At 42.4% G+C, this 26,909-nt stretch overlaps 2 protein-coding genes across 4 annotated transcripts in view; one reads left to right on the top strand and one right to left on the bottom strand.

Moving 5' to 3' along the window:
- The window catches only part of LOC136432419 (potassium voltage-gated channel subfamily H member 1-like), a 102,708-nt gene extending 85,281 nt beyond the window's left edge, over positions 1-17,427 (bottom strand). For 2 of the 3 annotated variants that reach the window (XM_066423686.1, XM_066423687.1), the window contains exon 1: positions 6,376-6,690. In XM_066423686.1, the coding sequence (XP_066279783.1) occupies positions 6,376-6,454 (79 nt within the window). In that variant the 5' untranslated portion in view covers positions 6,455-6,690. Of the gene's footprint in view, positions 1-6,375; positions 6,691-17,295 lie in introns of those variants that run through there. The other variant, XM_066423688.1, reaches the window with a different exon arrangement.
- LOC136432420 (tubulin epsilon and delta complex protein 1-like) lies at positions 16,835-26,516 on the top strand. Its single transcript, XM_066423689.1, has 8 exons — positions 16,835-17,094; positions 17,839-17,929; positions 19,184-19,389; positions 22,475-22,642; positions 23,458-23,556; positions 24,067-24,153; positions 25,265-25,447; positions 26,101-26,516. Exons 1-8 carry the CDS (start codon positions 16,975-16,977, stop codon positions 26,449-26,451), a joined length of 1,305 nt encoding a protein of 434 aa, XP_066279786.1. The 5' UTR covers positions 16,835-16,974; the 3' UTR covers positions 26,452-26,516.
- Positions 26,517-26,909: the final 393 nt, after the last annotated feature.

The raw sequence follows: 26,909 nt of genomic DNA, 5'->3' as shown, positions 1-26,909 counted from the left end.
ATATATATATATATGTATATAGACATCTCAACAACGCGTACCAAATACTTATCATCCATTCTACGGTTAATTGGACGATAACTTTTCAAGCACGTCGGATCAAACAAGACCAATACGTGTAGTTTCAAATTGAATTTCATTTTGAATATATATATATATATATATATACTTGGATATAGATAAGGTAATGACGTTAGTTTGTAATCTTAAAACAACCGTCCACCCCGTCTTCTGGGGTCTCTTGACCAAGCCTTCCTACATAACCTGACTCCCACTGTAATAGGGATTCTGATTGGATAGACGCGAGGCTATGAAGTTCTTCAGGTAATGTTTCTCAATAACTGGCTTATTTCAGTCACATTATAGTTGATTTCTTATACAAACATGCATACACGGAATTATACTGCGATACAAATACAAAAGTCGAAAATACAAAACAGTTGCTAGGGATTTTATGTTGCACCAGGAAAGACAGGGATGACTGTAACATACCCCCAGCGACTATGATTAATGCATGACTGAAAAGGCCCCCAAACATTCGGTTTTGTTATGTTTTATCATGGAAAACATCTAGCGTGGAATTGAACGGGAGAATCAACACAGCCAGTAACGCATTGTTTCTCCTCGATTTGTCAGCGTCAAACACTGTAGGATCGTCGAACATGGATTGAATTATGCTTTGGAGTATGATTTGCATTATCATTGGTATAATTTATATACTATTGTTATCATTACAGTCATTATTTTCATTATGATCATTATTATTATCTTTGTATGTTAATTTTCTGTTTGTATTATCACTGTTCGTACATTACTTGTTTTATTTTACGTAACGCAGGTCCCTTTGTAAATCAGTGTTAATCACTGAGCAGGACTCCCCTGGGTAAACATGGCAGGATCAAAAAGTAATTAGAAAAAGATATCCTTGAAATAAAACAAAAACGTTTTGCCCACCTCCCCACCCCATTCATCCCAACCTGAATGACCCGTAAGCGACCATCCAGTGAGATCTGGTACATACCGCACACACACACTTTACACAACCAGGACGAGAAGACACAGAAGAACAACGTCCAGACTTTGCATGATGTAAAAAATGACTAATAAACTTGTGGACGTACCGACTGATAAGTATCTAATGCCAGCTCAGAAGAGGACTAGAAATAGTCATGCTTTTAAGTACCAGAGTTATCAGCCAAGGATTGATGCGTTCAAATATTCGTATTTTCCTAGAACCATGATAGTAGAATGGAACTTGTTGTCATCAAGTACTGTCATCAAGAATGGTTGCAGTCAGATATGCAAAGAGCAGGTGTAACAGACCGTTCGGTGTAACATAACCAACTGCTGCGCGCCGCGTGCCTGCGAAGCTAGTGTGTTACGCCTAACGGCGGTTGTACCGGCTATATAGATACAGATACAGACGACGTACCCAGACATAGACGTTATTTAGAAACCTCGTCATGTTTCTGACGGCAGCCGTGGCAACTGAAATATGGTTTAATTACCGGCATGTCGGCTGATTACTCTCATGTGCTCCCGCTAGTTTGTGTCACGGCGCTGTAGACAAATATAGATGTAGATAGCTTCGCCTAGAGATCGGCTACAACATAGAAACGTGACCGCCTTCCGTTATAGTGTTGTTTTCTATTTTTTACGCTGTACAAAAAAGAAACTGTACTATTCCTAAATGGGATTTGACGAACGTTAAGTCGCAAAGTAGCCTAGAAATATGCAATGTGATGTCTAGAATAGTCCCGTTCAGTTGTAACTGTAGATTATATTTGATATAATAAAGTAGTAATTAGAATTGTGGAAAAATACACTTAGATTGTTAATTATGTTATCTGTACATTGCCATACATTGTCACCGATGCAATTGTTGTGCAAATAAAAACATTTATTTATTCATTCATTCATTCATTCATTTATTTTCCATATTGTTTATCCATAGTTGTTTCTGATGATATTACTCCAAACCTACAAAAAATTGTTATATTCCCTGCTTACAAGTTGTGTCAATAAAGAGTCATTAATCATCGTTTTTATCCCAGGCACTTGTTGGATCTTTTTGTTGATATTGAAAAAAAATAAGACGTATCCATAATAAAGCATATTCATTCACGCAGCAAATGTCGTATCTATATATGGCTCTCAAGCGGTAGCTTCTGTTTTTAATGTGTCCAAATTTACACGCGCTAACAATGGCTGTCGATTTTCGGACTGCCATGTTCAATAAGGGAGACACCAGGCCACACAGCAGACTTATTATGCATAAAACCATTTGTTATACCGAGGTACGTTGCCATGGCGACGAGTGACGTCGGTGACAGACATATTTGTTTGGGCAATCAATTTCACGCGCCATTTTGTTCTTTTGGTCAATCCGTTTTTGTACTGTTAGTCATCTTTTTTTATAACAAAAATAAAGTCTTACTCATTTGTGTACATAATAGATGATTCAGCATGTTGAAATATTGATAAAACTTCTTCTGTTTTGATAATTCTCTTCGACATATTATGTTGCATTGTGACAACATAACCATGTCCACGTCTGTGTAATATACCTGGTAACAAACTCATTGCGTGACCATTTGAGTACTGCGCGTTTCCTGTTGAATGAACTAATACCCCATTTGCACTTTGCAAACTTGCTGGATGCCCTAAAATAACACGGTATCCTAAACCGGAACTACGTCCAATTCAACAGCAAAAAATCTATTTTGAAATCAACATCAATGACGTTATATAGCGCTATTGTTCACATCTTTATTCCTTTGAATTGACAGACAGGCGCTGACTACGAATAAGAGTATTTCTCTAATAATGAATAGATCGACTTTTCCTGTATTGGTAATAAAATCCCCCACCTATGTATAAAACGCGTTGCTATAGGAGCTACATACGCCATAGAGATTTAAGTCTCTACTTCGTAACGTTTCTAACCGCCAACCTTACGCATTGTTAACCAAAGTAGCTTCCATATGCAAATGGTGTCGGAAATAACTCACTTGCCATTATCGTTTTATATCCGGCTATGATAATTTTCGCTACAACTCTAGAAGGTCGGAAAGGGTCGCAGCGGAAAATAAAATTACGTTGTATTCACGCGTGTGAGCAAGCAACTACACGCAATTTGCGAAGAAACATCTGCGCATTGTAGGAATTCTAAATTATATCACCGTTCGAGGAAAGCTAGGTTTGGCATTGCTGTTTTAAGTCTCCAAGGACAGACGGAAGATTGTTCAGTTGTGCTGGCAAACTCACACCGTTTGTGTGTGGGGGGTTGTTTTCTCACTACAATGTGAGGGTCACTAAGGGGATTATGACTACATATCACCAAATATACGTACAGCACACAGGTTGATTGCCAAAACCAACTGTTACCCTCTAAACACCGTAAAATCTTTTTATGTCCAAGCGGGCCAAATACACCAACGCTACCGCAAGGTCCCTATTGTTTGTATTTTCTATACTAGAAATTAGATTTTCTCCAGAAAGTAATTTTACCAGCAAAGCAATGAACAGTGGTGATCATATTTATAACTTTATGACCAGGATATTGAATATTACGACACACTACGGTATATTGACATCCACCGTTGACCTTCTAGTATTTTGCTCTTATGTCGCTCGGTTAAGTTCATGTAATGGTAGTCTCTACCAGATTAGCTACGCCGGCCATAGGGAAAATATTTGCCAGGGTTTCACTTGCAGGCTCCAGATTGGACCTTCTCTCCGTAGCCGACTCCCTTAGCATACTATTCACTCCATTTTGGCCATTTTCTACTATTTTCCCAGCCACTGCGCAGGGACTGGTAGAGGCTAACCTAGTGGCGTGTCGCACGTCGGAAGAGTCATGAGATTAAATATACGCTGTGAATATGCAATGTCATGGTCCCAGTGGAATAAGATATGGCGGACGACAAAGAAAATTTCATCACCTTTTCCAACTGATAAAAAAACAACCTGATTCCAAAAATGGCTTCTTTACATGTAACAAACATCGAGTTTTCCCGTTGTAAACAACTCTATATTGTTCCTTCTTGCATTCTCGTAGCAGTTGGTTGACGCTAGTCTATGTTGTTGTGCTCCTTTTTTTAATCAAAACAAGTCTGTATGGGGTTATTGTTGCGACCATTAGTAAGCGAACACAGTCCTAATACTGTGTGAAACTAGCCTCTACCAGGCCCCGCGGATGGCTGGGTAAATAGTAGAAATTGGCTAAATAGAGTGAATATATTCTCCCTATAGCCGGCGTAGTTAGTCTGGTAGAGACTAGTCTGAAACTGGGATCAGTTAGGTTTTCATCGTTGCCGGGTCTGTGAAATTCCTTGTGACCAGCTTGGCGTAAAACCACCATGTACATGTATGGCTTTGGCATGGACGGCCATGAAGAGAGCTGACTGATCCACAAAGGCTGATTCGCAGAGACACAATCGCTTTTAACGTCAACAGTCATTACATACGCTCGCTAGCGATGTAGGAAGCCATATTGTATAAAATGATAACAACCCCTGGTAACGTTACAGCCATCATGTACGTCTGTTGAAAACACAGATTGCGGATTGGAAAGTGTTGTCACCGAGAATATGGCAACGCCAACGTCCATCCCCACATAGCAGGTATAGGAACATATGCCACAATACTTTCTACCTTACCAACGCAACAACCCCTACTCTTAAATCTAGCCATATAATCTAATATTAACTGTTGGATCGGAGGAACATTCTAGAGTAACACATATATGGAGGTCATAAAAATATGGCCGACGCAGTAACCAAAAAGAGCAATCACTTAGACTTAAATCATGCCTTTTTTTCAACACTGGGTATCCAGCTATATAGAACAGATTTAAGATAGATTCTAGATATATTCCTGGACTGCAGATATAGATGGTATACACTTGGATATAGCTGTAAGTTTGCTGTTGTTACTATACTAATTAAGTACAGCATCGCTCGCTACCACTCGACCTTTGTCAGCGGAGGTCTACCGTTTGCCGCCAGCCAATATTTGCCGGCGGGGCCTACGCACGCAGCTGCCTGAATTTTCCACACAATGACGGTGTTATTCTGCCCGGGCCATCGCGCGTATCCCCTCTCATATTGGGTTGTTGAACCCCCCTGGGTGGCCACTCGCCACCGAGGACTGACCTGTCACGATATTGACGGCCCGCCAGCGGGTACATGGTAATGAGAGGGCGGCAAGTCACTATGATGACACGGCACCAAGTCATTACCACAAGATCGGGTAATATCAGGGTGTAACCTATTATCTTAACGACTCGTGTACATCGGTATATCACACACGCGCACGTATGCATGTATACGTCTCACTTTTTGGAGAGAGTATAGGGTCATCTGACGGTACAAGTCACATCTGAAGCAACGCTCCAGGAAATTTAATAGAAAGACAGTCAGAAGCAGCCTTAACTTGACTTTACCTATCGCCGTTATGAAAAGCCCAGCTACTCCATACCGACGTTTGTTGGGATGCGGCAGTAATTGGAAGCTTACCGGAGCCACAAAACGGAGCTAACTCGAATGTCAGACAGTCTTAGAGGAGAGCAGACCAGACGACAATATCACAACACTTAGTTCGCGGTCTCAGAGTGTGTTGTAATGACTAGGTAGCTTTCACCCGAAAGGCTATTTCACCACCAAGGACAGGTACCGCGTTAGCCGACTGTTATCTGTAGGCTTTTATCCCCGTGTATTGATGTAGACTAGGGCTTATGTTATTACAGCAGACGGACTTTGCCGTTACAGTGAATCTGTCTATACTATCAGGCGGAACGGAATAGATATAGATGTGTCAGTCTTCATGTTATTTTTTCCCCACAAAGACTGACTGTTTGTATGGTCTAAAACGGCTACTATTTTATATGATACGCGATGTCCTTGTGTGGTTTTGACCGCCTGTTATCGCACAGTGGTCACGGGAGAGAATACGTGGCGTATTATTCTCCTCTTTTTCTGCCCCGTTCGGGTCTCGGTCAGACTAGTATCGAAGCTACAAGGGCAAGCTACTCACGGCTAGAGTGGGGAGTGACAGGTATTAAAGCCTGGGAGATATATATCCGCACTGGGAACAAGTCATAAAAAGAGTGTGTGGTCGGTGGCCTTTTCCTCCACCTCCTGAACCTAAAAACGTCCAATCTGTTACAGCGCATTGTGGGGTTAACGGGGCATGACGGCGTGAGAAGCTCTTTTCCCGCCCAGCTGACCGGCAAAGCACGGTGTAACACGACAAACGTGCGAACGTAGTTACGACTGGCGAACAGTGCAAATAACCTGTACTATACCTAGCTAAGGACTATGATAAACAAGTGGAATGAAAATTTAGAAAAAAAATAGGAAAAAAAGTACGTACGTGTTCCGTTAGATCTGCGGATGATATTTTCCAGAAAGGTGTTCTGTGGGGCTATCAAACCCTTTCTGGATCCGGGCATTTTCGCGTATTTCCGCCAGTTTCCTAGCTTTCCTCGCACAGCCGCCGCGGTTTGCTTTCCCGATCGTGACTCTTATGTCCGAGGTTCCTGGCAAGGTGGCGCATCCTACGGATGGACAAAGAACAAAAAAAGGCGGCACGAAAATCGTCCACAATGCAGTAACCACACGGCGCGCGGCTCACCTCCGGCGTTCTCTCTCTTTACCCGATTGGAAACGCCAGGCAAAGCGTAGGTACCGTCCTAGTGCGGCCCATGCATTATTAAATGGTTGAATAATTTATGAGAGAAGGTGTACGGGTCTAAGTTAATTGGCTTGCCTCCGCGCATGTGCAGAGGACGCATGAAGGTTTCCCTCCGCAAATTTCATTACCGGCCGTCCCCTCGGGTATCGCCGCGCTTTGAAGGGCTCTTCTTCACCGCCGCCAATGGATTGGCCCCGGAGGTCACTTCTCTCTGTGTGTGTTGTTTTCCTCGCTTTCACTTCCGCACTGAGAGCCAAACCGCACCCTATAGCGTAACCCGTTTCCTCACGGTAAAACGTCTGAATGTCGGCGTGAAAAAGCTACGGCATGAAATCAATCCACATTGGCGTGCAATGATCCTTTGCCGCGGTACATGCGACTCTTTGTGCTCGCTCCACCTTAATAAGAGGCTTACCAAAGCGGGCCTTCCGGGGTTACACCGTACGGCATTATTGTCGCGTGGACGGGCGGGTGGAATAGGCCGACTAGCAGGCTACCAACGGTGATCTCTACCATCCATGTCTGAACTGTGCAACCGTCGTACTAGAATAATTACTGAAAATAGATCACAAATTGATATTATCATTTCACCTTCGCCCAAACCTGTTAGCAATATCACAGATGCTACTACAAATTGACATTTTGCGTTCATTTTCGTTCTTGTCTGTACTTGACCAATGTTTTCCGTAAATATAATATTTGCAGCAGACATGTATATATTATCCTGACTAGATGACACTGCCTTTCAAGTGAAATAAAACACCTGTTGATGGCATCAAAGACGTCTGTCTCGCCCTTGCTTTCCCCCATGCTCCACCTAGCGGATGGCGTATGAACAGCAAAGCCAGGTGCTAGCTGTTTTCATCCCACAAATACCTTCCCGGTACGTTGTCTAAAACAAAATCTAAGACCTCTCAAAAACATTGTGTGCAAAATTGAGAAATTAACAACATCCGGATATCAGAAAAACAGAATGATAATAACAGCTTAACGCTGAAGATTTTCATTAAGTACTGACATTTAACAAGCCTAAGACGACGCCCGCGCGTCTAACTCACAAATAATCCACAACCCTAGTCCTGCTGAGCCCGACAATTGTCGGTTTGTACCCTCAACCCTAACAGTTGTACGTTGTACCCGTGCCGTTGTTGTAAAGCGAAGTGACTAAAAATGAGCAATATCAAACTAGTACTCTTTGTTTCAAAGGTGTCTGGGCACTTCAGCAGTGTTTTTTTTTTTTTTTTTTGCTCTGTGAATCCCGCCTATTTACGCCAAATTGCGAAAGATATGCGAATCTCTCGCCTGAAATTGCGATGTTCTTTAAATGGTGGAAAATGGCGTTATGACTGCAAATCTTTTTTGATAAGATTCAATAATTGCACATTAGCTTTCAAGTCGGTGGCAACACTGCAGTTTCAAGTTAAGTTATCTTGTATCTAATTTAGAGCCGAAACTAAGAATGTGACATTCCGGGCGCGGCCGTTTTTTTCACAGTGGTGTTTTAAATATTCTTTTATTGCATAAATTCACATAAATAAAAGTTCACATAAATAAAAACAACAACAATAAGAGAAGAACAGAAAAAACATACTATAAGGAACATAAATACCACGGATCCTGTGAATACATAAACGTAATATATAAGCGGAAAGGAAGCTGAACACAAATCATATACAGCGAAGTTTGCCATTTTTCTTTTAAAGGTCACGTATTTTACCCGCGCCTCGGACGTCAATGTGACCGGAAGAGAAAATTGGCGAAAATTCGCAATGTTGCCGCAGTGATTTGATGCAATTAGCGGCAGCCCAGTGAGGTACCCGTTTTAGCTTAGGGCGTACATGCTGACGACGTTGGAGACTTATTTTCTCATAGAATTATTGAATCAATATGTAGCTGCGAGATATCAAATATCAATATCCGAGAACAAAGCGTATTCTGCAAACAGCGGCGACTCTGTGTAGTTCTTTGCGCTTCCGAAAAAACACTGTAGAAGTTTTCATTGGCAGTTTTTGACAAGTCACTTTGTTCATTCTACAGAAAAAACATCAGTAGAAAGACTAGGGCGTTTAAAGTACTCTAGCATTTTGCTCGTACATGTTTTGACATGCGCCATGCCAAACAGATCTGCAGTGGATATCATTCGAAGAGAGAAGGAAAATGTCCAGACTATGCATTATGTACAAAATGACTAATAAACTGGTGGACGTACCGACTAATAAGTATCTAATACCAGCTCAGAAAAGGGCAAGAAATAGCCATGCCTTTAAGTATCAGACTTTTCAACCTAGGATTGATGTGTTCAAAAATTCATATTTTCCTAGAACGATCGTAGGTTGGAACTCGTTGCAACCAAGTACCGTGGAAGCATCCTCATTAGACAGCTTTAAACAATGCATGCAGTTAGATATGCGAAGGTTAGACGTGACAGGCCGTTCGGCGTAATATAACCAACTGCTGTGCGCCGCGTGCCTGCGAAGCTGGTGTGTTACGCCGAATGGCGGTTATACCGCCTATATAGATACAGATGCTACCAAGCACTAGCGTCCGTGGTGTCAGTCAACTTTGAACCCCACGAGATGCTGACAAATGCGTTTATTCCAACATCCCGCAACCCAGGTTCCACATCCCGGCCTTTCCCTGCCCCCGGGGGCCTGACCCTCCACAAAAGCACGGCCCATAATCTTATTACAGTCAGGAACATCCTGTCTAATGAATTTGTTTCCATGGTAACGGATTATCTCTGTGCGTCACCGCCAAGGTTAAAGACCAGCTTAAGGTCCGATCTTGATGACACGGTCGGATTCGTGCGGGAAATCCGATGAATTCTGATCTTCCCAAATGCCTGAGATTTCACTGATGGGCAAAGACCGCGCCATTTGTCGTTTTATAACCTAGCTCCCTTCTAGAGTCAATTCCACATTACCGTGCGGGTGTTTGTTGCCTTTTGTTCTAACATTTTCAAACCTTTGTAACAAGAGTCTAAAGACCCAAAACCTCCATGAAATTTGGTTTTATATGTGATGTGTTTTATTATGGAGGTATAAATTTACCTCATTACCAGCTGTTGGGACCTGGGGAATTCTTGTCCTAGATTTGAGACTAACAGATGTGACAGGTGTGACCTCCAACCACATGCCTAGAATGGAGGTGTAGATATTCCTCATAACTTATGCAAATTCAGTCCCAATTTGCATAATTTGCCCTTCAGTTTGTACATCTCTGTCCAACCTACCTGCAAACCAAATAACATGAAAATATTTTGTTCCTTTCTTCAGTTATTCTCCTTAGAAGATTATTACAAATACGCCATTACAGTTCCAGTGACACATACCAGGGGGCCCAAAATTAACCTTGACCTTTCTCCTCCCAACAACTACCCACGTACAAAATACCATCATAATCCATCTACACATTCTTCAGTTATGCTGACTTTAAGCATACGGTGACACAAACATACACACACGCAAAAAAAACGCAAACGCACGCAAAACAATATCCCCATGAAAAAGTATTTTTCATGGAGATAACAATCTAAGTGAGATAAGTAACTATTTAGAACAATTTCTAACATTTATTTGATGTTCTGAATAGTTTCTGCTGTGTTCCAACATGTTAGAAAAATGTCTAACATTGAACATGTTATTTATATCAGTTTCGAAACTGTTGCAACATAGATTCATCATTTGTTCCAACATGAAACATATATATATAACATTATAAAAGCATTGTGTAATAACTGGGATTGAGAATTGTTCCAAATAAAGTATTTGTGCAATTACTTTCAAAATATCTCCAAAATATGTAGATGAGTTCAAACATGTGCAAACTTTCATTCTTAATTGTTTAAAAAATTTTGAACAATATTGACTGAAATAGTCTTATATCTAAAAATGTTCAAACTTATTAGCAATTTTATCTGAAAACCATCTCGGTGACATGGAATTGACTCTACCTACTTTTAAAATCTTCTCTTTTTTTCTTGAACTCAAGTATGATTCCACCTTAACCTCCAAGCAGATCTCCACGGTGCTAAAATCGTACAAGCTAGCCAGAGAAGCTCCAGTCAGCCAGGGAAGTTGCCAGGCACCGTCGGGTTGCAAAAAAACTCCTTCTGCCAGTTGGATACGGTCTGTTGGATACGGCCGTTGGGTCTGCTTGGAGACTAATTCCACCTTAGGTCATTGCAAGTTTCAGATATCTTTCCTCATGGTTTGCATTTTAAGATATATATATATGAGGGGTACGGTGACTTTGGTCGGTTCACCATTCATAAAAGAAGCAAAATGTGGTAGGTCAGGTGGCTCAGACCTCATATGAAATTTAAACCAGTGAACGTGAACCCAAAAAACATTCTCGGTACAAAACACACGCTCTTCCGCTTGTAAGTGTGAGTGGAGTTTCACACAGATGGCTATGTTGACACTTCTGAAGAAAACAGACCCATCCAGGGGGGCAACAAACCAGGCTAAAGGTAACACGCCATTGTCCCTTTTGAAAATGACACGGCACTACTCTTTTATTCCAGCGGGGAAGCACAAATACACGTTTCCGTGTGTTTTACCCCCACAGAATGGTCCGACATGTTTGTATTTCATTAAAAGGGCGTTACAATCTTCTCTCCTATTGGAATAAAGTGTTTTGTATGCAGTTTTGTTTTCTCTTTACCATTTGACGGGGTCATGGCACAGAGATGCACATCTCTAGAGGTCCAGCGCGCTGACCAAAATCTTTATACCCTTACATGGTAATGATGCATTAAGTCAATATATCAAACAATTCCCTGGGGGCACATTTACCAGAAATTGCATTTATTATCTTCAGTCCATACCTCTATCCTATTTCGGCCGTTTTGCATGGAAATTGAATGTAATACTTTCGTTCTGTGCTTGATGAATTATAAAATGCTGTTGCTCGTTGTGCTTTTTATTCGTCACAAGAGCGGTCTCTATAAGGTTTACAATTTGGAACTGCTCAACCACTTTTTAGTTTAATCCCAAATGTTACGCCCATATGACGTGCGTAATTTAGTGTTTTTTTCTTCTCTCACATTGACTACATAATACTAATTGAATCTAAATTTAGACCTGTTGTGTGTAACGGCTTTCATGAACAGGTGCAACAACAGCAGGCGGATTAAGAGTCACGTCATCTTGAAAAGACATCATTAACCCCCCCCTCTCACTGGACCCGCGGCACGCTGGCGGCGTCGCTGCGGCCGATCGAATATTGACAAAGCACTCAACAAATTTCATCGACAAAAAAAACACGAATCTTTTGTGTGTTTTGCTGTCATTTTGGTCATACTTGTATGTTTTGAATGATATTCCAATTATAAAGTCAAGGGTAACACAAATCCAGTTTAGGACACAGCAACGCAGCCAGCGTGCCGCGGGTCCAGTGAGAGGGGGGCTCAACATTACTGGATTGCATGTTTGACTACTATCGAAACATGTGGTACTATCTATACACTATATACGAGGAGTCATTGAACTAAGAATCGTTCCTAAATACTAGGTAGGGCACGCAGTCCCAAAGGGACATAAACCATTATAACCGCTGCAAAACATCACACACGCCGCTGGGTGACACTATTCAGGCCTTTTATAATGTCAGAAAAGATCTTACGACGTTATTCACGTTTGTCAGAACTATTGGTCGGGTAGCGTACTAGTATTTATACGCATGGATTCATAAAAAGTACTAAATGTAGCTGTCTAAATTCATAAAGCCAGGGAGATATAACCATAACCATAACATTATTCATTTAATAGGTGTACATGGCTGATTGTACATCAGTGAATTCACCACGCATTGACAATACTGACGTAGCTTTCAGTGGTTACAATGTAATAAACGCATAAGCCCGCGACCGAGTAACACCCTGCTGTAGAGGGAAATTGAACGAAAAAAATATGATCATACGCTTTACTAGAGGAAGCGGGTAGCCTAAATGTAAGCGTACATATTGAGGAAACTGCAATATGTGAATATATGATTACCAACATAGTAGCCCATTGAAGTCAGTCTAGCTTTCGCTGGATACAAGGACCATGATCAAGTACCTTGGGCCTGTAAGTCCCTCTTCAGTTATCATACGATTTCTGAAGTGAGAGGGATGTTTTAGTGTCTCAAATGGCCTTCACTGTTATCATCAATGCAGAACATGCAATAGCATAGCATCCTTTGCAGACCTTCTATGAGCGACGGCGTTTATTTTTGTCGGGCGAGCTGATTCGCGATTTTCAACATGGGCTTGGTTCTATAATGCCGGGGAGGTCGTTTTCGCGCCCGAAAGAAGGTCTGCGAAAGAGGCTAGCAGTATCCTTCAAGCACACTAGTATATGTCCCGCCCCACAAAAGAAAGAAGTAACAGTTACTGTTGCGTCACGTTTGGTGCTTTGTCACGTTTGGTGCCTAGGCACGGTTTGTGACAGTACTAGTGCCCGCGTGTCACAAACCGTGCCTGGGATAAAAGCACGGTTTGTGATACTCGGACACCGTCACGAATGGTGCCCAACCGAGCACAGTTCGTGACACACAGGGGGTCTTATCCCATACTGTGCTTTTGGGCGGAGCTTAGTGTTTTGAGGGGGAGGAGTCTGCCCAACGCGTTTTTTCCCTGCAGCCCGCCATCTTTGTTTTTTTCGGGGCGCTGGGATGAGAAAGAATCAGCGTAATTCTCGCTCATTGAAATACATTTCGCGCTTGTCTTGGATGATTTGGACTTAGAGTTGATGTGGCACAAACAGACGGACGTCTCATCACGAATTTCTACAACAGAAATCCGTCCCGAACCGTGCCATTCACGGCTGTGTCCTGAGGCACGGTTCGTGACAGTGCCGGAGTGTCACAAACCGTGCTTTTGCCCCAGGCACGGTTTGTGACACTCGGGCACTGTCACAAACTGTGCCCAGGCACGGATTTTGACAGTGCCTGAGTGTCACAAACCGTGCCTGGGGCAAAAGCACAGTTTGTGACACTCCGGCACTGTCACGAACCGTGCCTGGACAGTGCCCGGGGCTACAACTTCCCGTAGCATTGATTTAGATCGGGCGAGCTGACTGCCTCGGGACGTCGAAGTAATCGGCATGTGGCCCGATCCTAGTCTAGATCTGGTTTCCCTGGATAGAATATATTTAGTCTTACAAATTGTTTTTTTTTAGCATCTGTTATAGACACTGTCTTTTTGTGCCACTTCAATTCTAGGTCTAAGTTATTCAATTATTTTACAGAGCGAGAATTACGCTGTTCCTCCTTACCCCAGCGCCCCAAAAAAACAAAGATGACGGGGGGGTGGGGTGACTGCGGTAAACAAAAACACGCTGCCTTATATGGAAACGCGGGCATCACTGCCCCGTCAGTCACAGTGATTGACAGCACTTCCGGGCACAGTCTGTGACGGTCGGGCTGTGTCACGTTCTGTGCCTGGGAAAGCATAGAACGTGACAGGCATGGTGTGTGACGGTACAGTTACTCTTGACTCGTGTCTTGTATACATAACACACGGCGGTTACAGGATCCTAAGCAGATACGGGGCCTCAAGCAGATACGGCCGCGGTCCCCAAGCAGATACGGCCCCCAACCAAAAAATCTGGCCCCGATAAGTTGAAAAATCGCCGTGGGAGAAGCCTGCAACGGAGGCTATCCTGGGGTTTCGATTTTGTCCAAACAGGCAGGGCCAGGGTTCAATACCCCCAAAGTCAGTGACCCCTTAGCCCAAACGTAGACTGATATGATCAGCCAGTAACCTGAAGTACCCAGTTCGATGGCACTGAATTAGCGGCAAAGAGTGCCTGTGAAATTGGGTGCTGGAAGGTATAAAGGAGGTACCAGAGTTCATCTCAGCCTCAAGTAGCGCCACAAATTAAAGAACCGATACATCACACACGCGTAGAATCCAGAAACAGGACTCGCCTTTGTGTAAAATTCTGAAGGGGCTTGGAAAGATATAGCCTGATTTCAATCGCCATTCTAGTGGGCAGCCGCCTATAACTGCTAACCACGGACAGAAACCCCCCGGACAGCTGGAGTTTGCGTTATACAGACTAGGAAAGATAGTCATAGCCAGCTTCAAACAGATATCGTTATTCATATATACAAACTGAATATGTACTAGTACTCGCGAGTGCACCGTTAAGTCATGAAATTTGGCAAGTGACAAGGAAGCATCCGTCAGGATATTAGCTCAGAGGCGATTAAATTTACGTGTCATCCGGTGGCAAGAAAAGATGTAACATGTCGGACGTCAGTAACGCGGAAGTGCCAAAGGCGATCCGTCTGTATGCCTGCGTTGGCACAGAGAGCGTGGTTACGTTGGTTTGGACACGTAGTAAAGCCCAGCCCCTGTCACACTTGTGCGTATAGGTTCTCTTACTATGACAAGGAAGGAAGAAAGGAAGGAAGGAACGAACGAAAGAAGGAATGAAGGAACGAACGAAAGAAGGAAGGAAGGAACGAACGAAAGAAGGAAGGAAGGAAGAGTGGAAGGTCAAGCAGGACTGCCACTCCACAACGTGTTCTACTAAGACAAAGAAGGAAGGAAGGAAGGAAGGAAGGAAGGAAGGAACGAAAGAAGGAAGGAAGGAAGAAACGAACGAAAGAAGGAAGAAAGGAACGAACGAAAGAAGGAAGGAAGGAACGAAGAGTGCAAGGACTTCTACAAACACAAGCTTTCCTACTAAAGGAAGGAAGGAAGGAAGGAAGGAAGGAAGGAAGGAAGGAAGGAAGGAAGGAAGGAAGGAAGGAAGGAAGGAAGGAAGGAAGGAAGGAAGGAAGGAAGGAAGGAAGGAAGGAAGGAAGGAAGGAAGGAAGGAAGGAAGGAAAGAAGGAAGGAAGAAAGGAAGAAATGAGAGAAAGAGAGAAGCGGAAAAGAAACTACCATGCCCACTGCTAGCACCAAACTAGGCACAGCCTCTTTACTCGAAAGGGTATCTACTGGCTGAACTTCAAGGTGAATATTCAAGGTGAATATACTACAAGCCCGCATGAGTTGCGTATTAACATGTTTTTGGTTTAGGTTAAGTTTGAAGCGGAAGAAGTGATTTTTTTTTTGGTTTGATAAGTAGACTGCTCAACGGTGGGTCAAAGTGAAAAACAACCTCGTTTCCTCCCCGCAAGATTTACTTTAACCAAGATTTACTTTAACTTTAACTTGACTATGCGCACAAGTGTGACAGAGCCCTAAGGGCGTCAAGACTTCTTAATTAACTCTGCTCAGGATTGAACTTTATTTAGTTGGATACCGACAGGGAATTTAGGACTGCAAACAGTATAGGACTAGTTGTGGATGTGTTGGTTTGGACACGTAGAAATCTTGTCAAATAAGACTGCATCTTTTAATGTTGCCACTATCAATTGGGATGGTGTTCTTCTCACAAAATACATATAAGGCTATTAATAACCTGGTACCAGCCTACATGAGACACATGTTCACGTACTGTAGAGATAGGGCAACTAGAACAACACGACAAAAAATAAAGCGAGTCTAGCCTACTGTATGTACCAATGGTCCGTAGAGAAGTATATAGAAGGTCTATATCCTACTCAGGTAGTGACTCTACGGAATAGTCTGACACCAAATTTGAGGACGGCGCCTTCAGTTGCAATATTTAAGAATATGTTGCGTCGAGTTACTATGAACTGACTATGATTACCGAGTAGGGAAATGATGTTATATCGTCGACTTATCTTTATTTGCTGAATGTGATTATGAAATACTTGTTTGTAACGTTGTCTTTGTATAACAATTTATGTTCCATTTTCCGATGGTACGTTGAAAGGACCCCTGACCTCCTCCCTTGAACTCTTGAAAAACGGCCTCGGCCGAAGAGTGTATGTTGTGCATACTGTCAAGGTTAAATAAAGGTTGAAACAAAAATCGCAACGAAAGTCTTGTAGATAAAAGAGCTTCGAGATAACAAGCAATAAACAACGCTCTGACTCTAGCTTCAAACGTAACGCTTACAGCAGGTTTCTTCCAGCTCTGCAACACACACACACACACACACACACACACACACACACACACACACACACACACACACACACACACACACACGCGCGCGCGCGCGCGCGCGCACACCCGTGGTAACGCTGTTGCAAGTTCGCCATATTCCGCCAGGTGGCGTTTCAGCACGGGGTCGTAACCTCACAGCGAGTCAGCTGTTTTCAAATATGGCCGCCAAAATGAACTAGGTGCGTTTTTGTTTCCCAACCTCAACAACAGCAACAGTCTAAGGCCATAAGGTTATCCAGGTGCTGAGTTGTGTTGGTACCGAGATGTCACAGATAAAGGACTGCATCCAAAGTCTGGCACAATTTCTCACAGCAACCCTCGATGAACAGGTCCATGTGTCCGCGGAAACTTTCCGTCAAGCGAAGTTCGATCGTCCAGAAGTGGTAAGAATATAATAACTTTATGTGTCGAGAGTAGATAATCTGCGATCTATTCTATGCTATGCTATACTTAACATACAAGCTTTAATAACAAGCTTGTAAAAAAAGTTGTATGTCATAGTATAGTATTGGCCAGGCATGGACAGATCTAGCTTGTGATTCACATATTTAGAGCGAGAAATAATTGAATTATCAACTGCTTACCTCATAAAGAGTCTTGGGGATAGGATGATGTCGGTGATCTACTTATGATATTTAAAAGCTAGGACGTCCCTCTCTCACCGCTGCTTCTACAGGAAATAGGGCGGTTTCAACCCAACCTGGCGGACAAATTATGCTGGTCTCATTATCATTAATCAATATGCATGTAAATTTTCCAACATGGTCTGATAATTAACATAACACTTATTATGATAATTGTTATCAAACGTCATGCCTGTTATTACACATGTGTAATAATTCGTGTTTTAAGATGATACAATGTTTATTATGAAAATATTATGAACACAAAATTATGTATGTAACGTTATGTATCATGTATCATAACGTATGCAAGGACATTATATAGTGTCCTTGTTGTATGTAACGTTAACGTTGTGTATTAGCACAAAGTTTTGATTTATTTATAACAGCTTTTCTACAAGCTCCTGATGATGAACATAATCATACTAGTAAAATGTTGACATTATAACACTTATGCAAGACTCACAAAAACTACAGTGTCAACAAATTCTCCTTATCCTCCAGACTAGGCCGCTGTGGTTTCTGTTGTACCGGCTGCTGCAGTATCCAGGAACAGGTGAAGAAACAATGTCAACAGACAGACAACTAACACAGGGTTTGTATATGTTACACGTGATAAAGTCCATGTAGTCAAACCTGCCTACCTTATCAAGGCAACCACCTGGCCATGGCGAGCGCTTTTTCTTGGTCCCAAAATTTTACAAGCATTAAGCGGCCTGCCCAAGGCGATCACCTGCCCAACGCAACCGTGACCGGCACGAATTGGGACCACACAGGGCCTAGTATTCCCTGTCCATGGCGACATCGGATTTTGCCGCCAATGATGGAAAGGTTTTTAAAACCTTGATGGACAAAAATCTATGGGATGGCATTGATATTCAACTATAGATTGTTTCAATGAAATTTTTACAATCTAATTCTTTCTGTCAATTTAGGAATTGAACCTGATGGTAGTTATGCTGTTTAAAATCACATCATTTTCCTTCTTGTGACACTGTATCATCACCTCAACTTGGAAACATGCTGTAAGTCCAACGCACCTGCTTTTCCTTGGTCCTCTGGGTGGTCGCCTTGGGCAGGTTTGACTGTATTTGCTTCTCAACAAGTGTTTGTATCTACCAACAAAATCAGGCGTATGCGCGCGGTTGTTCTTTCTCAGTCTTTTATTGAATAAAAAAGTTGTGACATTATGATTAAAATTATGATAATGACACTATTGTTATTAACCAACAGATATCATAAATTGTCTCCGATTGCCTGTTGTGGTACACCAGTGGAAAGTGACTTCTTAATGTGCTCAAATCTCATACAGTCTAATACAATCAAGGAGCACTAACGCTTAAAGGCAACCCAAGCAATATTAGGGCCCGAAAATCGGATTTTGAAAGTCAGTCTATTTAGTCATTTCTGTTCAGTTCAAACAACACTAATCACCATGTACAGCAATGTCCATGATGACTTTGTTGTAATGTGAGAACTCACTGAAAATCGTCGCCAGGATTTTCGTAGGCTCGCGAAACTAAGGCATTGGCATTTTTTTTGCACGGTTTTAGAATGCTCAAAGTATGAAGTTATTACACAAATGTGGTAGACAGTGTTAGTAAACTAATCACTACAATAAAGATTTCTGCATTTTTTATTTCCATTTTTTGGCCCCTAATATTGCTTTGGTTGCCGTTAACATTATATATTACTACTAGGTTCCATGGATAAACCAAGGAGTTTTAAAGCTTAATATCATAGATTATAAAGCAGTCATTGCTGTTGTTTTCTAGTCTCTAACATGTCTAATATTGTTTTGAAGAGTCTCAGAATGTTGATGGTTTCTTGTATTGTTCCTTCTGCTCAGATGTGGTGGTGACATCAGTGAAGACATGCCTGTATCTCCGTGGTTACCAGTCCCCAGAATTCCTGGCTCTTCCCACCTCCATGGACCATGGCAGCAGGGAGCTCCTCCTAGCATTTGGCTGGCTAACTGCAGCCACAGATGTCATCAAAACACTATCCCAACCTCCCACCCATCTTTTGACAGAGAACACAGACTATGTACCCAAGGTAAAAGTACAGTCAAACCTGTATTAGCGGTCACCTTTGCATAGCGGCCACCTGCCCATAGTGGTCACTTTTTGTCGGTCCCTTGGATTTTTCCCATTGACATAAGCATTAAGAATTAGGCTATAGCGGCCACCTGTCCAACGCGGTCACGGCCAGACGATTTTCGGTCCCGCGCGTACAGTAACACTGCCGATAACGGTCACGGCGCGCCGGTAGAAGCCGCATCGCCACCGCACGCCGGGTTCAAAATCTTCATTTTTTCACGCAGTTATCAAATTTATGTGGCCTCAACTGGATAGGATCATAACAAAGAAAACCAGAATGTTTTATCTTTGTTAGAAAATCCATGGTTAGACGCGAAGTCAAGTATAGTTTTCTTCACATGGCTTGCGTTCGTACATCGTGGTAAAATTGACCATTTCTGTGCATTTCGACTTTGGAAATTACAACCCACACATGTACCTGATGCGGCAAGTGAAATGTTTGAATGCCGGCCCAATTTCCGTTTTCACCGGGAATTCATTCAAATTGTGCTCAAAACGTGTTTGGCGCAATTTTCAAAATGGCGCTGATACAAACTGGATAGGTAGCAGCATAAAGGTCAACGGAAGACACCACTGTTACGGAGGTATAATATACTAAATTTATTTTGCCGCAAAGTATCACTGAGGATAATTACTAAACCAAAAGCTTCAAAATGAATGTGGATGATATTACTATGATGTAAAATTTGGGCTGTTGCAATTTTCTGAAAAGACAAAAAGCCCTCAAAAGAGCGACCTTCTTCTGAGTACCCTATTAGCATAATGGTAGATGCTGATCAACACAAGCCACAACAAGAGACTAAGGAAAATTGTCGCCACGATTTTATGTTTGAAAACGGTCGAAAACGAACAGTAAGTGACAACTGAGCAACATCTATTTTGTTCTTAACTATCTAGGAGTAAAAGAACAACAATCGAACTTCTAAAATGTGCCTTACCTGTTTACATGTGTACTGTACGGTGAATAAATGTATCTCAGTGGGTACTGAAAACATGTGTCACTCGTGGTCAATTAATCGACATTTTCTCCATAGCGGCCACCTGTTCTTAGCGGCCAGTTTTGGCCAGTCCCTTGAGTGACCGCTATAGACAGGTTTGACTGTATTGGGAAATTTAAACCTGATTCATTCTGGGGAAATTTTTGGACATGCGATAACGACGTGCGACCAAAACGTACGTTTTTGAGGTACGTCCCTGGATGTGAACTGGCCAGCCCGGTCGTGCGACGAGCATTCTTGTGAATTTGGTCCTACGTTCAAGTTGGAGGTAACGTCCGACTGCCCAGCGGGAGGTCAGAGGCGCTCCCGGCCCAGTTCTTTAACTAAGAATGATGATGCGACGCCACTCAGCATTTAAGATAGAATTTCTTGATTTTGATTTTTCTTTAGGAAAATGGTAACAAGATTAAAAGACTAAGGAACATGAAATGGGTTGATATGTGATACCTAGCAAAGAAGACAATTCAGGTACAACTCCCAAAGATGACCTACCTGTACTTCATTATCTCCATGAAAAAGTATTTTTTCATGGTGATATTGTTTTGAGTGTGTTTGTGTGTGTGTATGTGTGTGCACCTGGATGCTTAAAGTCAGCATAACTGTAGAACGTGTAGATGGATTGTAATGATATTTGGTATGTGGGTAGGTGTTGGGAGAAAGGTCAAGGTCGATTTTGGGCCTCTAGCCTGGTATGTGACACTGGAACTGCAATGGCGTATTTGTCAAAATCTTCTAAGGAGAATAACTGAAGAAAGGAGCAACAGATTTTCATGTTATTTACTATGCAGGTAGCTTAGACAGAGATGTACACAATGAATTGCAAATTATGCATGCATATGTAATGAGGATTATTTATATTTCTACAGACGAAGCCACTTAATTGCACCTCGGATAAACGCACACTCCATTTAATTGCACCGAATCCCAAAATCCCAAACCGGTTCCCATTCACTGCATTGTTAGTGACTCCGCATATCTGCACCGCACATTGTTACCAATGCCGGATAACTGCACCAAAATTTTTCAAAAATCCTTGACAAGTTAACTAAAAAGGTGCTCTAAAAATCGGCAAAAGTCGTACAAATGAGCCGATACCTGCCGGTGTAAAGGCGCAATACCGCCAATATGTTTAAAACTGTTTTAGTAACAAAAGAGGGCGGTCTCCATTGACAGTTATGTTGATAGGAATCATATGGGAGGTCCAGGGCGGGTCACGGGGCGGGTCGGCATAAAGACACGCACGCCTACCAAAGGCGGCATTACACTTTGGCAGACAGCATGTTGTACCCAATAGATATTGGTCTCTACCTGTACACTGTCTAATTACTGTGAATGCATTCAAGTTCGCGGGGATTTGATTTCGCATCGCGGCATCACTATTGTCACATACTACTGCAATGATAAAAGACCGGCGTCTTTACGTCACATTCAGTCGGAAACCAAACAGTGACTCCGCAATGGCTTAAGACGCGTAGATGGACATAGCAGACGCTTTTGGTGGTGCGGTGCTGACGTGATGGCAGAGCTGAATCCGCGTCGTAGAAAATTCCTGCATTATCCGGAACGAGGTGTACGCGGGTTCAGCTCTGCTATAAGGAGAATGATCTGTCACTGATCAAACTAGAACTGTGAACTCAATATTTTGCTGGTTCTATGAGGTATGGTTGCGCAAGAACTGTTACGTTGATACTAAGGTCAAGTAAGTCTCGACTCTGGGGCGTTATCCAGCCTGTGAAGAGAAAAAAAACATGGTGGTGCGGTCCAGCTGGGAATTTCGCATAATTGCACCAGCCGGATAATTGCACCAAAACCGCTGACAAATGGGTGGTGCAGTTAAGCGGATTCTACTGTATTATAGGCATGCTGTGGCAGGTGTCAGCTGACAGTTTTGAAAGTGGGTCATAAATTCCCTAGGGACCCAACAGGTTGTGGTCATACGACAGAGAGATATAAAAACAAATTTCATGGAGATTTGGGGTCTTCAAACTTCAGTTCTTATAGAGTCTAAAGAACCTCTGTCTCATGTTGTATTGTTTGCTTCAGGTTGTTAAAGGCCAGTCAACACCCACAGAGGAAACTGCACACAAGAAATATGATCTCTCGAGCCTCACTGAACCAGACAGGGTGGCAGTGTGGCTGCTGGGCAAACTCAGACTGGCTCTGAGAAGTCTTCATGCAGCCAGTCTGGAGAGAACTGTGCTGACTCACAAGGTAGGACTGTAGGCATGAGTCCATGTGTCATTTGGACGCATGATACTAAAATGATAACGGAAATTGGATGCACTCTTTTTCAGTTGGACAAACAGGGGACCCCCTTTTAGCCGCAGGTAATCACATACACATGTTACTGTATTACAGTGTTACTGTTCCTTTTTTTAGTTCCTACCAGACACTGGGACAGCATGAAAACTGATTGACATGCAAAGCTACAAGGAAATTTTTAATTCATAGAGCCCATTGGGAGACAGAGAGGGAACCAGCAGTTTTAGTGCTTAAAATGATATTAGGTAAAAGTACAATAAGACTACCCCCCTCCCATTTTTGGACCCCTTGTCTATAAATCCTAGCTTGCTATAGTTGGGCTGTAGCATTGTGTGGCGTAATGGTAAGAATATTAGACTGTCAAACAAGGGGACCCGGGTTCGATCCCGGGTTGCCCCCAGACATGTCTGGACATGGCCCCAACGTTGTGCCCTTGGGAAAGGCATTTAACACAAATTTCCTCACTTCACTCAGGTGAATATGAGTACCTACCTTCGGTTATGGACGTCCCTCGAATAGGACATTAAATGGAGGTCCCGTGTTTGAAGAGAGCCACACCTCGAGCACGTTAAAGAACCCAACACACTTATCGAAAAGAGTAGGGGTCCTTCCCGGTGTAAGTGGATCAAATACATCTGTCAGGACATGCAGCTTGTACTCTTCAGTACAAACCTGGTGTGTTACGCCTTGAGGCAGTTTATCGGGTATGCAATACAAACAAACAATGTACATGTATACTACTGAAGATGAACATGTTATCCCAGATTCACAGGTACACTTCAGGACAGAGCCTGGTACCTGGAAGGACTCACCTCAGCCCCAGAGACGTGTACCTGCTCAGACATGTCAATCACGTGGACAAGGTAGCTCATGCATCTCAAGTGATAGATAGAATAAGTAAAGCTATTACTTTTATTAGAATGGTTGTATGGTAAGAACTGATAGAAAAGTCAAGCAATAAGAGATAAGAGACTGATCCTGACTGATCTTGACTGACAAAATTAACAGTTCGACCAATGAAAGAGTGACTGCATGACCGTCAAATATTTGTATTTTTATTGCATTTCTACTTTTTGAAAGAGGTGGGCGGGGCTATGGGATCGGTCAAGCTAGGTTAAGCTAGGCGTGTGAAACTACAGCTACCGGTAACATTTATCACTGCTGTGTAGCTTATTTCATGCCGCTTTTGATCACTTTCAATATGAAATCATCACGGAAATGTGGTAAACAGTGGCAGTAAACATCAATTTCATGAAGATACAGCAACTAGAATATTTCCAGTTTTCAAGCCTCATAATATGCTTTGGGTGCCTATAACACTGTGAAGGTTGAGGGGGTGGAGGTGCTAACTTGAAACTTGTGTTCTATCCCAGCACCTGTCAGAGTTGGAGAAGGAGGTGAGAAGACAAGAAGCGCTGCTGAGATGGACAACAAACCAGGAGATCTTCTGGCAGTGGATGGTGAGAGTTCAGTCTGATTATGCCTACCTGCCTGCCTACGTGCTCAGGCCAGAAACTGGCCCCTTGCTTTCCAGGAGGATCCTCCAAGCAGTCCTGTCCCTTGCCCTTACTAAGCCTCTGCTTCCCGACTGTTTAAGCCCGTGTCCTTTACAATTTGGTCTTTCCATCTCTTCGGTGGTCTTCCCTGGGGTCTGGGGGTAGCGAAATCCTGGCTGTAGGCTTTGTAGACTAGTGTTTGTGGGGATCGTCTTATGACGTGTCCAAACCACCTCAGCCTTCTCGTCTGTACCATTTCCACGATGGTCTAATTATACATGTATGGAAAAGATTGACACCCAATCCAAGGTTAAGTTCTCATTTTAGAATGTGCTAATTTACTGTTAGGTGAAAGATTAGCACAGTCTATATGATGACTAAGTGTGATACAGACATTTGTTGCACCAACCAAAGGCAAAGGAATTTACCTACTGGTCCTTCTGCTATCTTTCTCAGAACAATACATTTCTACTTCCTACCACTAGGGGGCGCTGCAGTGGGAAAGATGTTGTTCCAAACCTGACTTTAAAGCTTGTATCCCCCCTCATCACAACCAGTGCTGCATACCTAAACCCCGGAAGTGAACTGGACTGGACCTAATGTTAAGGTTCAAGTAAAAAAAAACAATGTTTGGAAATAAGTCCAGACTTGCAAGAAAAACTTGCTTATATTCTCCGTTTTGCTCGTAACAATCTTAAACCTTCCCTAGATCCAGAAATTTTCACTGAAGAAATATGAAAAATATAGCTGTTTTTGTGTTTATAATATAACTGAACTTTTGTGTTTATATACTGACTGTATATAATTTTGCTCGTATAGTTTTCTAATTGCATGTTAAATCTATGCCAATATACAATTTTACAGGTAACAGGAAAAAAATTATTTTTAGCACACATACATGTATGCCATGGGTTCAGGTCTGGACCTGAACCTCTGGATCTGAATCCGGACCTGAATCTGAACACAGGTTTAGGTATGCAGCTGACTCATCACAGCTCATGGCTGGAATGGATTTTCTGATCCATGTAGCTGTCTTTCTTATGATGACTGACTCGCATTTCATGCACCAACACAGGAAAGTGTCCTTGATTCCAAGTTGTCCAGTGGCCATCACCCCCAGGTCAGCGATGACGTCAGCGAGAGGTCATCTCTCCACGATCTCACACAAACCCTCGACGCCCTGTCCCTGGACATTCTGTCGCACATGAAGGACGTTGAAGACCATCTCCGCACCACAAACCAAACATGGAAAGCAAAGGTTTGTCCTTTGTTTGTGCCCAACAAGACCACCCTTTTTACCTTTGTGAAAACGCAGGTATTGTTTTCGGTCTGTGTGTTTTTCCTGGTGTGTGTTTGCAGTTGTTTGATTATTGCAGAGTAGCAGGATGTGAGGCAGAACATGGTGTAACGGGAGACTTGTAGGATAGGAATGCTGATTAAAATTGCCCAGGTTCAAAGATTGAGCTGCAGGCTTGGCCTGCCTGGATCCAAAGTTCCGAAGAAGGGCAGAAAAATTCTTAGACAGAATTAGGGGGAAATCGATGACAGTGATGAATGAATAAAACAAGAAACTAAACACAGAAATTACTGTAAATGCATTAATTTTAAGTTCGCATGGTTTTATTTTGCGTTAAGGCAAAAATGGAGTGTTTGCAGTTGTTTTAAGTTCACGGCAGCGCCATTATAGTCGCATACTGCTTCAGTATTGGACAAAAATGTTTGCGGTGGTTTTAAGTTTGTGGTGGAACCGCAACTGCAAAAACTCGAACAAAAAACCACCGCGAACATGTCGGCATTTACGGTAAATATTTCACAAATGCATAAGATCTTTGATTTTTTGTTATGTTGAATATCATTCTGGAAACCATTATCACATATTTAGCTAAAACATTTGTTGCTGTTGCTTTTCAGAGAGGACAAAATCCTACCCACACCTCTTTGGAAGTTTCTGCAGACCAGAGACTTACTACAGAGGCTAGCCTGATGTACTCCATGGAGTACAGAGGCAGAAATAAACCCCCAGTCCCCACTCAGCTCATCCTGGCACAAAAGGACTCTAAAGAGAGGAGAACCAAGAAGCCTGCTGTTCCAGAAGAGAATACAGAGGAAGCAGAGGAGTGTACACGGAGATGGAGTGAGCTGGTGGACAGATATAAATGGGAGCTTGAACGTTTAAGGGACAGCCATAAAGAGGAGTTAACCAAGTTAACAAGATCACTCGATGAAGTTATATGTATCCCTCCAATGGTTGTGAAATTCTAACTTTCCCTTTGTGTGACATTTATGGAATCTAATGGCGGTAATAAAGATAAAAGGAAGTAAAATGATTGTTGCGGAAAGATGATTTTTTTGAAGTTTTTAATATACACAAACATCTGTACAAAATATATCTCTGTTGGTACAAAATTAAGCTTTCAATAACTTTAATGGAATAGTTTTGTAGAGCTAAAAGTGATGGTTCAAATTTTTTTTGATGTTTGATAAGTTAATGCTATATTAGCCTTCTGTCCTCGAATATGGCTTTCAGTGTTGCGAGTTTGAACACTTGATATGATTTGGTTGGAGAAGATCATCAATTAATGTCAACTATTCAAATGGTGACTTCATTTACAGATTCAATTAGAAATGCCCATATGCCTATGGCCATCCTAAGTAGCTAAAGTACAATGCATTTACTTCACATGTATGAAATATATCATGGCAAATATTGAATGGTCTTC

The sequence above is a fragment of the Branchiostoma lanceolatum genome, chromosome 4, assembly GCF_035083965.1.
Source record: "Branchiostoma lanceolatum isolate klBraLanc5 chromosome 4, klBraLanc5.hap2, whole genome shotgun sequence".
In the NCBI taxonomy this organism is placed as follows: Eukaryota; Metazoa; Chordata; class Leptocardii; order Amphioxiformes; family Branchiostomatidae; genus Branchiostoma; species Branchiostoma lanceolatum.
This window is presented reverse-complemented; position numbering and strand designations above follow the sequence as displayed.

Excerpts from the sequence above, each read along its gene's own strand:
- LOC136432420 (XM_066423689.1), top strand. The coding sequence starts at position 16,975 with ATGTCACAGATAAAGGACTGCATCCAAAGTCTGGCACAATTTCTCACA. Across the intron at positions 22,643-23,457 it reads GAACTGTGCTGACTCACAAG|ATTCACAGGTACACTTCAGG; the intron begins GTAGGACTGTAG and ends ATGTTATCCCAG. Across the intron at positions 25,448-26,100 it reads ACCAAACATGGAAAGCAAAG|AGAGGACAAAATCCTACCCA; the intron begins GTTTGTCCTTTG and ends GTTGCTTTTCAG.